This window comes from Vanacampus margaritifer, chromosome 3 (assembly GCF_051991255.1).
Source record: "Vanacampus margaritifer isolate UIUO_Vmar chromosome 3, RoL_Vmar_1.0, whole genome shotgun sequence".
NCBI classification, from domain to species: domain Eukaryota; kingdom Metazoa; phylum Chordata; class Actinopteri; order Syngnathiformes; family Syngnathidae; genus Vanacampus; species Vanacampus margaritifer.
In genome coordinates this window covers 12,815,300-12,830,927 of record NC_135434.1, presented here as the reverse complement: position 1 = coordinate 12,830,927, position 15,628 = coordinate 12,815,300, and the positions used below count along the sequence as shown (strand labels likewise).

The 15,628-nt window shown below is 40.8% G+C and overlaps 1 protein-coding gene across 1 annotated transcript in view; it reads left to right on the top strand.

The window, feature by feature from the left end:
* grid2 (glutamate receptor, ionotropic, delta 2) overlaps nt 1-15,628 on the top strand; it is a 437,970-nt gene that overhangs the window by 418,969 nt on the left and 3,373 nt on the right. Inside the window, exon 19 of the mRNA XM_077561716.1 lies at nt 2,353-2,590. Coding sequence (XP_077417842.1) covers nt 2,353-2,590 — 238 coding nt within the window. The remainder of the gene's footprint in view (nt 1-2,352; nt 2,591-15,628) is intronic.

Here is a 15,628-nt window from a genome sequence, read left to right as displayed (position 1 = left end):
TCCCCTTGCACCCCGGCAAGAACGACCCACTAAAATCATAAGCTGAAGGCTAACAGAGGGACCCCATCAACCTCTGAGCTGTATTCTCTCTGAAGCCATCAATCGCCGGACTAAGGCTAGGCTGCATAATGACATTGTGGCTGTGTACTCTTGCTGTGCTGCAAGACATATTAATGTTAGCCACAATGAGTTTGGCAGCCCAAAATGATGTTGCGGGCTCAGGGAAGGAATTGAATGGAACAACACTGCCCTCAGATGGAACAGAGGCTCTACAGCAATTAGAGAAACATCTGTGTTGTTGTCAGTAAAGGGTTTTTTTACCCTTTTTTTTTTGCTTTAGATTTTGTAATAATGAAAACTGCACAACAAGTTATAACAGTTAGTCACTAAAGATATACTGTAAGCATGTTCTCACTTTGTTGTATTCTTCTTTGATTAGGTTTGTTTTTAGTTAATTCCTCATCATATGATAATAAGGCTTTATTCTATTGTGTGACGCTTATCAACATTTGATTCGGTTGTCTTTCCGTCTTTCGGTTGAATTTCCAATTGAGATCTGTTAGTTTTGGAATGATAATAATATTTAGAATAATGATATTTATAAGAGTCCAAGCTATCACTATCATTAAAACTTTAACTGTTTTTGCCTTTAGCTCGTTTAGCCTGATTTACGGAGTTTGCACGACCCAAAAATTTATTTGATTGATCACACAAATAGACAATGAAGCTGATCAAATAAACAGGTAGTAAACAGTGATACGTCTGCCTAACACCAACATTTCCGTGCTGTTTATCTTGCGCTTTGTGTGAGGAGTTTGTGCAAATAGATTCATTTTGCATGCACAATGTGGTTTACCAAACCTGGGATAAATTGTGCTTGCTGATTTTCTGTCTAAAAAGCAGGTGCAAACAAGTTTGCAAACAACTTTTCCGCTTATATAAACACATCTGAAATTCCCAAAACAAAGATTAGCGTAAGGTAATGTCTAAACAAAAATGCAATTTTGGAGTTTCTGGATGATCCAAGGCAGTGTTCCTCAACCCTGGTCCTCGGGGCCCACTATCCTGCCTGTTTTCAATGTCTGTTCCCAATGCAGCTGATTTCAATGCCAGCTCATCAGCAAGCTCTGGAGATGCCTGATAACGATCCTGACCTGCGTTGAAATCGGGAGACATGGAAAACAGGTTGGATAGTGGGCCCCGAGGACCAGGGTTGAGAAACACTGATAAATAATGGCTGCCTCTGGGCCAATCACAAGAAGGAGTCATGCCATATCACCTATGACAATAAGTTTTAAACACAATGTTGCAGGGGATCCAATTCCCACACACTTGGGCCGAGTTAAATCAAACAAAACGTGTTTTTTGTGCTGTACCTGGTTTGCCCCAAATTATATCTGTTAGCCTCGTCTGCTAACACTTCCATTTCCATCACTTGCATTTGTGGGGTTATACCAGCTGGACTAGCCAATTGAACGCAACTGAGCTAAATAATCATAAACCAATTTCAGTTATTGCACATTTAGTGACAGTGAAAGACGGCGACCTCTGGTGTTCTTATTGGGAAACAACATTTTGAGGCTCCTCATATACTGTATTGTCTTAAATTTATTGAACTACAAAAAAACATGCCATGAATGTCAAGGAAGAAGTGATTTGCTAAGTCACTGTAGCTATATTATAATAATACTGGAGTGTGTATATATAAGAGTCTATTGACACTGATAGCCTCATTCATTGACTGCACTCGTGCATTTCAGCAACAGAGACTCTTTATGCTTTGCTTTATAGGCAGAGGTTCATACAAAATTATAAATGTAGTTAAGTGTTACTGTAAAACACAATATATATTCTGTATACTGTATTGGTCAGCTCGATCTTATTTCTCTTTTCTTGTGAAAGATCATGTAATACAACTTTATATTTTAGATTGGCCACTCGTGAAAATTAGTTGGCAGCCTCCACACACTGCTCGACACTAAGGTCGTGTTCAGCTGGGATCTTAGTAAATCAGGCCCTAAGTCTATAAACACTCCATCGTAAACATTCCATTTTAACGATGGTGTATAATAAACATCCAGACGCTGATGCACCTCACGCATCTTATTTTTTAACATTAACTCAAAAGTACAAAACCATTAAAGCAATGTAAAACATTAAAACACAACAATATAAATCTCTCTACCTTTTGATACCAAATTAAAGCCAGCTAAATATAAACCCGGGAAGCTAATGTAGCAATCTGCATTCATAGAGCAAACAGATGAAACTCAAATTCCGACACCTGACACAGAGTTCAAAATTCTTTGTTGACAGAATTTACTTTTCTGTGTGCTTTACCGATACCCCTAGAATCTTGGAGCTTCAGCAGAACGGCGACATGGATATACTCAAAGTCAAGTGGTGGCCCAAGGACAGCCCCTGTGAACTCTACAGCTCGCTGCAATCACGGCAAAGCAACGCCCTGGACATCCATAGCTTTGCCGGCGTCTTCTGCGTCCTGGCGGCCGGTGTGGTGCTCTCCTGTCTCATAGCCATGGTGGAAAGCTGGTGGTCACGGCGGAAGGGATCCAGGGTCCCCTCCAAGGAGGTAAGAAAATGGTCGGGTGATGGGATGGGCGGTACGGAGAAAAAAAAAATTCAGCCGCTGTCGACAGTAGAAAATCGATTTAAGAATAAGGAGTAGGCGTAAGAATAGAAAGCAATGGTATGAATAAATGATATGTCAAACCTAAAGATAGTAGAATAAATAGTTATTGGGGATAAAGCCCTGGAACCATCCAGAAAATTGCAGAAAATGGACACATTCATCTTCTTACTCTCATGAAACACTTTTTGCACTCAACCTGCATTGTTCTTCTTAAGAGGATTACATTTGTTACAAGGCACTTCTGTCAAAAAGAATCTGGAAGATACTGCATCAATCTGCTGTAAGTGGAATTGATCTTTGTGCATACTCCTGCGCTCACAAGCCACAATATCATATTGCTTTTTCTGCTTTCACCCACCATTAGGGTATATTCAAATAGTTTAATTAGGTTAAAGTATTCTGACATGCAATTAGTCTTACAAGTTAGCAACAATGTGGTCTCAGCCAGTAAATGATAAATAAGACGTTCTCCTATCACATGCAGTCTGAATGTGCTTGTGAAGAAAACACTACTGTTTATTTTTGCCATCATACATGCATACAGTGGAACTTCCAAAGTCCATTCATTAACTGTTGACATCCTATGTCGCCTTTCCTGTCTAATTTACAAAACAATTTTCACATTGTAAATGATTAATGTGTGAAGTGATTTTTGCATGGAATTTGTTCCAGGCACAAATTGTTGCCAAACCGAACAGTGTTTAAATTGCCAAATTTTAAAACTGCATAATTAAGTCAAGCTATTCCTACTGAGATCCTGATGTTTTATGAATATTGTTGGAAATAATGATTTGTAGGTGTCACATCATTCATCATTCATGATGATGGAACCTAAACTTTTGTCTTTGAATGTTAAAGGGAAAGTGTGATTTATTTAGTGCCATCTAGTGAAGAACTAATAGAATGCAACAATTTAGAACCGCGCACACTACGGTGCCTCCAAGAAACCACACTTTGCAAAGCTACCACCAATTACTCCCAATTATTATTTAACGTGAGTGAGCGAGCCGGAGCAGTGGAAGCAGTGAGAAAGAGTTGCTAGCAAGACCTAGCTGGAGCGGCTAACAAGTGAAGCTAGCAGAAGAAGCTAGCAAAAGCTAACGAGAGCAAAGCAGAGGAACACAAGCGGTGGTAGCCGGAATCACGGGACTCAGCGACGACCGCCTGCAGGTCCCAGCTGCTGTGGCGGGCAAGCGGAGTTTGACCCATTGGGTCTGACACTAGCTGCAAGCAACACCAGAGGATAACTTCGTTCGCTAAGTTCTTCTCCTTCAGGTATCATAGAAAGATGATGTCAGCCGCATGTAAAGCACGGTGCAACCTATGTAATATAATTAGCGATTACTATAACCTACGATTATATATATTTTAAAAATGCACCTTGATGTGGTAGAACATATTTTTTGGCATACTATTGAACTTAAAAGTGTTTTTTTTTTTTAAATGAATGAATATTAGTTCACCACTAGATGGCGCTAAATAGTACACACTGTCCCTTCAAGGCCATTTGTCTTTGGAACTTTCACTGCCCACTTAAGTATGATGGCTCAGTGGTAGAGTGGTCATCTCTCAACCTGAAGTTTGTGGGTTCGATCCTCAACACTGACCATGTCAAAGTGTCCTTGAGCAAGATACTGAACCCCAATTTGCTCCCATTGGAGCAGGCAGCGCCTTGCATGGCAGCAGCACTCCATTTACCATTTGCTTATACTAATTCAAAATACTGCCCAAAATAAACAGCCACTTTGAATGACCACCAATGTGGATCATTACATAAAACCTTCTTCATATATTCCATCCTTCACGATTTAATTGTGTCTGGACCTTCTCAGCTCAACTTGATCAAAGTTGTTTGATCATCTTTTGCATGCACACAGGAGTATGTATGTCCATTAAAAAAAGAAAAAAAAGAAAGGCTTACTACTAATAATATTGTGTCAGTTCTGGGTTTTAGGAAATCTTTTACTGCAACAATTTCCCAATAGAAGGCTCTTTAGTTCAATCCAGGTGGAGGTGTTGTTTTATAACAACTTTATTCATCCTTAATTGAGTACTGTTCCCTGCTTCAAAATGTGGCGAGATCATTCACTATCGTCAGCGGTAGTAATCGACCACTTAGTTTAATTCCGCCTAGAACAGAGGATGCTGATATTGTTCAAAGCTATAACAAACAGCCCAGGGCTCTTTTTTCAGGAAAGCTGCAATTTTCCCTGACCACAGAAGAGTCCAAAACGGTGACTCACAACATTAAACATGGATATTTACACCGCTGGCACCGCTCTCCTCAAAAACAGTGGCACCTTGTAAATTAGCGGCAGCGCACTGTGAAATTTCCAATCAGCCCTTTTGTGCTTGATCACCCCAGCAGGCATATCAATTGAGGCAATCAAAGTGTTTTCTGGGAGCATTTTCATGATAGAAACCCTGCAGTCCTTGTAATGCGGATGCTTTCTTTGCTGCACCAGAGACGAGAGCGCGTAAACAAAAAAGCCTAATGGCAACAGATTTACTCGCTTTTTCCATTAATAGATTAAAATCACACAACCGTGGGTCACTTTTACCAACCATTAGCATTTGTCACATCCAATCTCTTAACCTTATCTAGCTAATCCCATCTCTCTGCACTCCAAGTACAAGGGGGGGCTAATGTTTAAGTAGATGACTTTAATCACAACTGCAAATGTGATAATCCAGAACATGCCACAAATGAATTTAAGCAAATGCAATTATAGGTGAAATCATTTGTACAGTTATCTGGGTGGCAATTAAAAATGTGTTACTAACATCAGAAACTTGCTTGAAGTAGCACAAGCAGATAACACGTTGCCATCAGGTTAAGAAAATATCTATGTGAAGATAAATGGAGGTTTAAGGTACTAGTGTAGATATAGAGTTGCTCATTAGCATTTTTGTAATTGCTTTGGGGACCCCAGATCACCTTCTTTAGCACCTTAAGCAGTAATTAATGCAATGCTTATGCAATCTTGAATTCGACTAAAGATGGACATTTTGCTAGAACGGTGCACCTGGATGTTTTATTGACTATTAGCTTTTACACGTCCTTCGGCCTATTTGATTGTCAAGTTCTACTTGCTCTCTATGTTGATTCCTCTATAGAAAACTCTGAACACCTCTGCATGCACAAGTAGGAGCTGAAGGACACATGCAGAGTCCGCCCCGCCTCAATGTCAGCTCCTTTGGCGAGAAGCACGTACAAAAAGCTTCAGCGAGAACAAGGCTACATGTTTGACAGCCGCCTGACGGCAATTTAGTTTGCCCTATATTATGACTGTCTTATTGCTTCGGTAAATCAAGTTAAACAAATTAAATAATTACCTCACATGCCCCCTGCTCATTACTTAGACATCTAGCGTGAGTGAGACACGTACATTATGTTCCATTTGGAAGAAGGGACCAGGCACTAAATACAAAAATCAAGACAAATTGTTAGCACAGCGTGACTCTCTATAAAATATATCATAAATTGTTATACAAGGTTAGAGAGTACAACTTTCTAATTACGCCTTATTATTAGAGGCTGTGTTCACATATCATATTCACATCTGGTTCTTTTGTTCGTCAAGTATGAACATCACCTGATCTTTGAAGGTATTTGAAAATTTTGTGTGACCTTATGCAAAAAAAATTTTTTATTGGACAACTTTTTTACAATGTTTTATAATACCGTGTAAACACTAAGTGAATGAGACCAGAGTACTGAACACCATAGGTGGGCATGTAATCGTCACAAACCGGGTCAAGTACCGTCAGACTTCTCAGCCCGTCACTGATGGACACCCATTTTGTTGACCGACATACTGATGGAATGCCCACCTCTATCTGTCGGTCCTAAAACAGGAGTGACAAAGTGATGACTGAAACGTGGTTAAAATAAAATGACGAGTTCGGTTCTTGCTTGATAAACTGACTGACAATGACGGAATGGACAGACCAGCAAAATTTTGTAAAATGCCTACCTCTGCTAAACATTGCCTAAGAACGTAGAGTAAATGTCAAAATAGCACTATGTCTCACAATAGTTATAAAATACTCTAAAAAATAAAGCCATGGATGTATGATTCACACCTTTACCATGGATCCCTAATCAAGACTGTAATTATCCTTAAAGGTACATTCAGTGGATTCTAGCGCCATCTAGTGGTGAACTAATAATTCATTCATTTAAAAAACTGACTGTTTATGTCAATAGTATGCAAAAAAATATGTTGTATCGCATCAACGTATTTTTTTATTTTAAAATCGCGGCTCTAGTCTCACATTACTAGAGCTGCCATGTTTCGCCAAAATCTTCTGCTATGGAAGCCCAAAGAAAAAATTGGCGAATGTAGTTAGCCCGGGTGGTATTGAATCGAGTGTCGGACCCAATGGGTTGACCGAAGCTTACCTTCCACAGCTAGGGTCTGCAGTTGGTCGTCACTAACTCCCGTGATTCGGGTGATTCTGCGTTGCTCTCGCAAGCTTTTACTAGCTCCTCCCGCCATCCGCTCTTGTTAGCCACGCTAGCCTATGGCTCACAACTCACGCTAGCCACTCTTTAGCTGCTCCGGCTAATTCCGGCTTGTTTGATCTTTCGGCGACACTCCCGGGCTTCACAATGGCTGCCAAGTCGCCGTCGCTCGCTGACATGCTCGTTTGTTCACGCAAAATAAGAATTGGTGGTAGGCTTGCGAAATGCGGTCTCTCTGAGCCACCGTAGTGTGCGTATCCTGCATGCTTCCAATGCTATTCTTTGACCAGTAGATGGCGCTAGGGATCACTGAATGTCCCTTTGGTAAACTGCCATTTCAAAGTCTTGAAAATGCCATAGACACTAGAATAATAATATTGCTATTATATTCATTGTAGGTCTTTTTAAACAAATTGCTAACTAAAGTAAATTTAGCCGAATCTTGTTATGTTTGAAGTGGTTTAATAGAATTAACAAAAATCTAAAATAAGGATCAAAGAACCCCAAAACGAACATTAGGAAAAGGACAAAACGAAAATCTTGACAGATAATTTTTCTGTTTTGCGGGGGTGTCTTCACCAAATCAGTTTTTTCCTTGGCCCTTGTTCCACCTCTTGTTTAGTGGCGATAACTTAAATACTTTTTGTGTGGGTTTGTTCACTAACAAACAATTCCAACATAAGCTCTCTGTTGGTAGCGAAAATGTGCTTCCAAGCCTATAAATAATGCATCAATCGACCAGTGTTGCCCTGTCCCTGATCAATTTTGTCTATGGCACGCCCCAGTAAACACCCCCTGACCACCCCCTTGAAGTTCCCTGCTCAGTTACCAGCTTTAATCTGTCATTCAGACCAGTAGTCATGTCAGCCACTGAGCATCCACAAAGACACCCAACCTTCATCTGAACTCAAATGATGTTAGGCGCTGTGGTGTTCGCCCCCATAATGCACAAAACTCACACACACCCCCTACCCGTCAGTTTGAATAAAGAATCAGCCCCCGACTGAGCGCAGGAGATAGTCGCAACATGAACAGGATGGACAGCGGAGATTTGTGGTAATGACAGAGTCTTTGATTGGGATCTTGGCCAAGGTTTTAAAGTAAAATCATTATTATCGATATATTTGAGGAATTGATTTGCGTGCATTTGAAAGTACCATGCAGAGGTCTATCAAAGAAAGCTGACATTGAAGTATTTAAATAAGTGTTGCCAAGGCATCGATGCAACTAACCTAGTCAGCCATGCTTGTTTTTGATAGTTGACCCCTGACATTTATCTTCCAACCGGCTGGTGCATTGATCCATCGACTGCTTTTGATGGCTTGCCACGACAACTTGAAAATGAAACAGATCAGTTATTTCAGACATCTTCATGCATGCGTACCAGGATTCAAATGTGATGGCTTCTGGTCTCACTGTAGTTTGAACACGTATAATTCAACTTGAAGGCAGCTTGATAGATAAATCACCCATTGCATTTTATCTCTTCGGCAACACTCGCATAAAATTTGGCCAGCGGAGTCGTTCTCGTTTGTTTAATGTCACCCATCCCTTTAAAGTTAAATTGCGACACGCTCAGTTTAAGTGAAGAACTCGTTGGCCTCCCGCAATCTCGCTAACCGTGTGTGCCACTTGAGCCCGCCATGCGTGTGTTTTTCTCAAGCTTCACATAAAACAGAAATGTCTGGTCGGACCCGTTTTTTATGCGTGGGCTGCGAAAGGCTGGATTAGTAAAGTATATTGGCACAGAGAGTGCACTCTTGGCATGAGAGTGCCACTGCGGTGAATTTTACTATGCAGAGTAACACACAGTGTGGCTTAGTTTAAATGTTATGAGAGGTATTTGAAATTGTTTAGGTTAAATATACTTTCGTTTCTAAATTACCCTTAGAGATCAGTGTTGTTCAGAGAGTGGGACCCGGGAAATCCCAAGTTAACCTAAATTGTAAAACTATGTTTGTAACGAGGTGCTAGTTGTAGCGCTATTTAGTTGTAGCTCTAGCAACCTTAGCCAGCTAAGCTACTGAAGCTGAAAGAGGAATAAAATTATATTTCCTCTTTACGTGTTCCAAAAATGAAGATAGACTTAATGTAAGAAAAATACACCTTTGCAAAAATTATTTTTAATCAGTCAGAGATCTCTGGACAGATAACAGCCTCTAATTCATCACTTAAACAGGTGGGATTCAGAGCGTCAAATGTAGCTCTTCTGCCTGTAGAATCGCTTCTTATAGTTAAAAGACCTCCTCTCTTTCATTTGTAGACAAAACATACTCTCTGGTACTTTTCCGTGAGCAGATGGCGAAAACAGAGTCAGGGGTACGTGTTCAAAACAGATTCTGTTCTCAAGGACCAAATGTGTTTTCGCACAAAACGCTGAGAAGGAACTTGTTTAGACTAAATAGTATGTCCCAGCTTAAGGTCAAATTATACCGAAATCAACACTACTCTACCTCTATAAAACATTTCAACATGGTTAATAAAGAATTAAAGTGTTAATAATGTATAACAATGGTTAATATATGAAATGAAGAATTAAAAATGTTATAATATCTATCAAGCTACCAAAAGCTTGCTCTTTTGTAACACATTTTATTTTCAATTTTGATGTTAAACATATTGATAGTTTAACTACCAAACCATTCAAGTTCCAAAAGTCCACTGTACAGTACTAGGCTAGCATTTTGTTTTTGAAAAAAGTTGAGAAAGCGGTGCCAGCTAATCTAAGTGTGAAGGCAAAATAAACACCCAAGTATTAGTGTGTTTTTTGTTTTTTTGTTTTTTTATTGTAGCCTACTGTGTTAGTCACTTCAGATATGTCCCAACAAAAGTAACAGCAGTTGCCTGGAATTGAAAATGTCCGCACATGCACACACACACACACACACACACACCATGGCTGCCTCACCTCGTCAATCATTTCGGCTTGTGTTGATCAAATGAATGCTCAAACCTGTGCCAAGTTTGCCATAAACATTCATGAATCCCCTGCAGAGTCTGACCCTTACGTGTTCCATCCAGGTTTGCTGTACAGTCAATAACACATACAGTGTTTGCATCCTGACATTAGCCTATTATTATACTCAAACCCTTTACGCCCAAACAAAACCCATCCCAATACATGGCGCGCACATGCTCTGCACCTATCAAACTTCTACTAATCTGTGGTTGTGTGTCTGTATTTCTTCTGCATTCTCTCTAAAACATGCCTGCATATACTGTACTTTGACATGCTAACTGTCTGCTGCAATGTTGTGTTTTGACCTGTGTCTTGTGTTTTATGGTTTTGTGTGGAATGGCCAACATTGTCATCTACGGACCGGCATCTTGATGTTAACCTTTATTAGCCGTAGGGCTTATACGCTCATGCACACCATACAATACACCTCCAAACAGATTGTCGACTCCATTTCATGTTCAGACAAACATGACCTCAGATGATGTCGTAGTTATGCTCTCGCTGGCCTGTTTTTAGCGATGCTATCCAAAACATCAGCTCTGGTATATATTCTACTGAATAATTTTGCTACTCTTCCGATAATAATTCTACCTTTTTTTTAATCATATTGATGATTTTTTAGCCATAGCACATCTGGCAAAATGTGAAGTATCATTGTACACTTACTTACAACCTGCCGTTGTTAACATCAATATGAAATAGGGATGGCCAAATTCAGCAATGAAATAATCTATTTTGTTAAGATTTTTATGGAATTGGATCATTCTGAAGTCCTGTTTCAGTGGCAGTATCGTATAGGCCGCCCAAAAGAGTCACTGTAGCATTGATGTAGCTAATCTTTCTATAGCTGAGGTCATATTGGACTTCTTGAGACAGTAAATTTGTTGAGAGGGCATCAACAGTGACTTTACTGGTTGCACATGAATAGTGGTGATGTTGGACTCAGTTGCTTCAAGATGAGATTGGTCAACAAATCAATTCCACACCTTCATAGAATTAAAAAATATATATATATATATATATATATTATGCCCATCCCTATTATATTAACAAAATCATCTAAGGCGGAACTGTTTTATTTGGTCACTTCAGTAACACATTAATTGTGAATATCACAATTTCTTTATTTAGTTTTATTTTTATTTTTTTATTTTTTTTTGCTTTAGATAAACAGTGCAATTAGTATTATATTTAGTAACACCGAGTTATCCCCAAATTAAATGGCATGATTTTATATATGATCCATTTCATTCATAACAAGGCAGCAATTGCTTTATATTTTTGGCCTTTTAAATGTTTGAGAGATTCTTATGAAGGAGTTCTGTCACTGGAGCAAATAAATATTTCGAAAGCTAAACTTTTGAATGCCAAACTGTCAAATGTCATTGTCAGATCTCCTCCATAATTTTAACATCAACAGTTATGACCATGTCTGATATTTCATACGATCCGTGTAGATTTAGCATGAGCAGAACAGGTAATCTTGTTTTATACGCTTCTTTGGTACATTTGGCCTATATAAATATTAGATTTTGAGCTGGGAATTACTTGTCTGCTCATCCTAACTCTTTGGAATGATCTGTGTCAATGTGGCTCAAAGCTCTCATATTGCCTTGTTTTGTTTTGTTTTTGTAGATAAGTACTCTGTGTTGAGGGATGTAGCGGGCGAGGGGAGAGAGACAGAGAGCAATACAAAATGCCATTTATACATCTCCCCTTTCCAGGTATATAACGACTGTGTGAATGTCTCTCTGAGGACACGACACAGGTCGAGCTGCTTCGCTGCGTGCGCTGACTGACTGCCGTGTCTCTCTTCTCGCTCACCCCCCACCTGTCTGTTTTTCTCCTATTGACTTCTCTTTGCCACCTTATCATCCTGCCATCTGCCTGATTTCATCTGTCACTCATACCCTCTTTGTCTTTGCCCGTCGCTCTGCTGCTTGTTGTCTGACTTTTGATTTTGTCTTTAATGTCCTCGCCTGACTTGCATGCAAACAAACACTTTTCTCACATTTATACAAAACCCTTCTACTCAACCCCGCCTCCACCCCCCAACCACCCACCCGCTCCACGCATGCCACTACACACCGACAGCAGGCAGATGGCCCATCTGCCAGGCAAGCTGCCGATCCGTGCCCTCACAACCCCAACGAGCACCCCATGGCCCTGGGCGCTCAGACCCAGAACCTGACCTCCAACACTTCCAACGCCACGGCCCCCGCCTCCACCCGTTACCAGCCCCCGGCATGCTGTGACATTCCCTGCGCCCTGATCGTGCAGCACTCCTACGAACCCAACAACCCCTCCGAGCTCGCCCCCAAAATGCGAATGACCACCTTCACCACCTCACCCCCCACCCCAAGGTTATACATACAGTAGAACTTAAAAGGAAGAGCACGGTTGCTAATGCTTAAAGACTGATAGTGAATGACTGAATGCCGGTACAGAATTGGTCCATGTTAAGACATGCATTTTCCTCACTGTATGTGTAATGCGGCCTTTAAGCCTTTAGAGGAGGCTGTCTCTCTGTTGAGAGTAAAAGTAGTGTTGCATCTTTACTCATCAAGTTCAACGCAACACTTTTGCACGTATAACTTGAGTCACCAAAGTTATGCCTTTGCTTTCTAATAGATATCAGAGGTGGGATAAAGCTGCTGATTATGTACTGTAGGTGCTGTATGATTACGGCGGGTCCTTCCACAAAACCCTTTCACTCGTCCTTGCTGCAGACCCTTTCTGTCTTCCCTCAATGTTATCCCCTCTCACAGATGGCAGATTGGGATTGATTCTGCTTTTTCACGTCCATTATTTTGTTATCGTACCAACTATTTACAACCCTTTGGCGTACCCTTGTTTTAATTGTTCAGTGTGTGTATGATAGTGGCAAGAAAAGCATCAGTGCCCCCCGCCCTATCCTTTCCCCAAATGCTCCTTCCTTAGATGGCAACAGGGGGGTGCTACTGTTGATCCCCTTGGTCAATGTGCATCAAATGGTAGGGCCCAAGCACCTTCCAGAGCCCCCTTGACCCAAAGGACACGGTCAGTAAATCTTGTCTTAACCCCGTTGATACCATGTGACTACCCCGCACTTTCCGCTACCTACCTCTGTGAGCCCTAACTCACAAAATGAACATATTCCTAAGCAGCCCTTGTCCCTCCCGAGCCCCGTCCTCACAACAGCCTCACCTCATTCATTGTGAACGGCGCCATCCCGCCTGTTCCAGCAACAGCATGAAACACCTCCACTTGAGTGTTACCATCCTTAGGACTTGTGATTAAGATATTATGTGAACATGGATAGATACGTATTCTTAGTCGTTTTTAAGTTTTATTTGATTTAATTTAGCTAATTGTTGTTGGAACATACAGACTTTAACTATGAGCTACAGTGGAACTTCCAAAGTTGAACACAATTCTTTGCGCTATTTGACTTCCAAGTTGTTCTCATTTTAAAACATTTAGAATTTTAATCTGTTCTAGGCTAGAAGTGTCGGCATCATAAAACGTTCTCAACAAAATCAGCCATAACAACAAAGATAGTTAAAAACAATAAATTGATAACAAAGACAGTAAACACAGTAAAATAATGCAGAGACACATGCTAAAACCCACAAAATAAAAATGTGTTTTCGCATTAAAATTGAGGTTGCTTTCCTAAAATTTAGTGGGAGGTCATTCCAAAGAGAGAGACCGGCAACGGAAAAGGCTCGATCCCCTCTTAGTTTCCATTTAGTCCTCGCTACCCCCATTAGGTGGAGGAACTCAGAGCGGCAAGATCGTAAAACCGTTTAAAGATTTGAAAATAAAAGTATCTTAAAAAGAAGGGAGGTCAGAATTTGAGTTTTGTGCTTCCTCCTACGAGCTCCAGTTAGGACATGAGTAGTAGAATTTTGGACCAACTGGAGACGCTTGAGGGAGGATCGGCTAACTCCAAAATACAGTGCATTACAGTAATGCAGCCAAGATGTGACGAAGGCATGGATTACTGTTTCAAGAGGCTTGACTTTAACCTGGTGCCACAGTGGAGAAAAAAAAGATTCAACAACAGCACAAATTTGCCAATCAAATTTCAATTCACTGTCCGGTTTAAGACCCAAATTTGAGACTGTTGGCATTACATAAGGTGCCAGGGGGCCCAAGTTAGCAGGAGGCCACTTGGACCAAACATCTTCTGTTTTCCACTCATTAAAATTCAAGGAATTCAGTGTCATCCAAGCCTTAGTTTCCTCCAGCCTCAGAGAAAGCGTCTTTTTTTTGCTCAACAGGACACAGATCTGGCAGTCATACGCAGAGCAGTGCAACAAAACACCATGTTTTCTTAAGGGGGCAGACACAATGAAAACAGCAAAGGCCCCAGTATTGAACCCTGTAGAACACCATACAACAGTGGGGCAGTTCATAACCCAGAACAACAAAGGCTAACACAAAAAGGATCTAACTAACTCAGGAGCGCTACCATGCCCACCTGGTTCTGCAAACGAGTCAACAGAATACTGTGGTCCACCGTCTTGAACGCTACAGTTAGCATAACATTCGTATTCTCTGACCCACACAGATGTATGACGACCTTGATGGCCAAAAAACAGCTCAGTGGACTAGAGGTAGTGTGTCCGCCCTTAGACTGGGAGGTCGTGGGTTCAAACCGAAGGCTATAAAAATGGGACCCATTTACCTCCCTGCTTGACACTCAGCATTACGGGTTGAAAATGGGGGGTTAGATTACCAAAATGATCCCCGAGCGCAAGCCCTTGCTGCTGCTCACCGCTTCCTCAGTGGATGGGTCAAATGCGGAGAACAAATTTCACCCCACTTAGATGGGTACTTTAATTTCTTCCTCCAAAGATCTTTATAGTTCGACGACGGCAGCAGTCAGGCGAGTCAAAAGTCCTCTTGTCGACTGGCCGATTGGAAGACAAGATTCCAAAATCACTTGATTAGCGATCAGCCAACTTCAAGCTTTAATTGTCGATGCAGAGTAGTAAAGTCGAATCATGGACTATTTGGTTCGTCTACTGTGTGTATTTACATTAGATTGTTAAAAGTAACACAATTGGTATTTAATGTATTTGTATTCTTCATATGAGCAGCCAGATAATTTCCTGTGACAGCTCCATTTTGGGGCTGAGGTTATCATAACACTTAGACACGATCAGGCAAGTTAACCCTTAAAATGCGCTAAAATCGAAGTCTCGGGAGAATTGCTGACCATGCGTGATTAAAGCATATTTTTGAGGCATATTTTTTTCAAGATTATGCCACTATTGGAGAATTTGACCTTGGGGGTTCCACTGTACTTGTAAATCATACGAAGCCATCATTCAACAAGTCGTAGAAGAAGATGCAATTAGTAAAAAACGAAAGGAATTCCCATGAAAATGAGATGTTGGTCTCAATGTGAATTCTGTGCTAGAGTGGCCTTGTGACATCATAGAGCAATGTTAAGTATTTCTTTCCGTGTAATAACTGTATCAGTGTAAAGATGTAGTTGGTGTTCACGCTGGAATCACAAAGCACAGCACAATGGTGTGTTTTCACAAAGTATTCCAGCTTC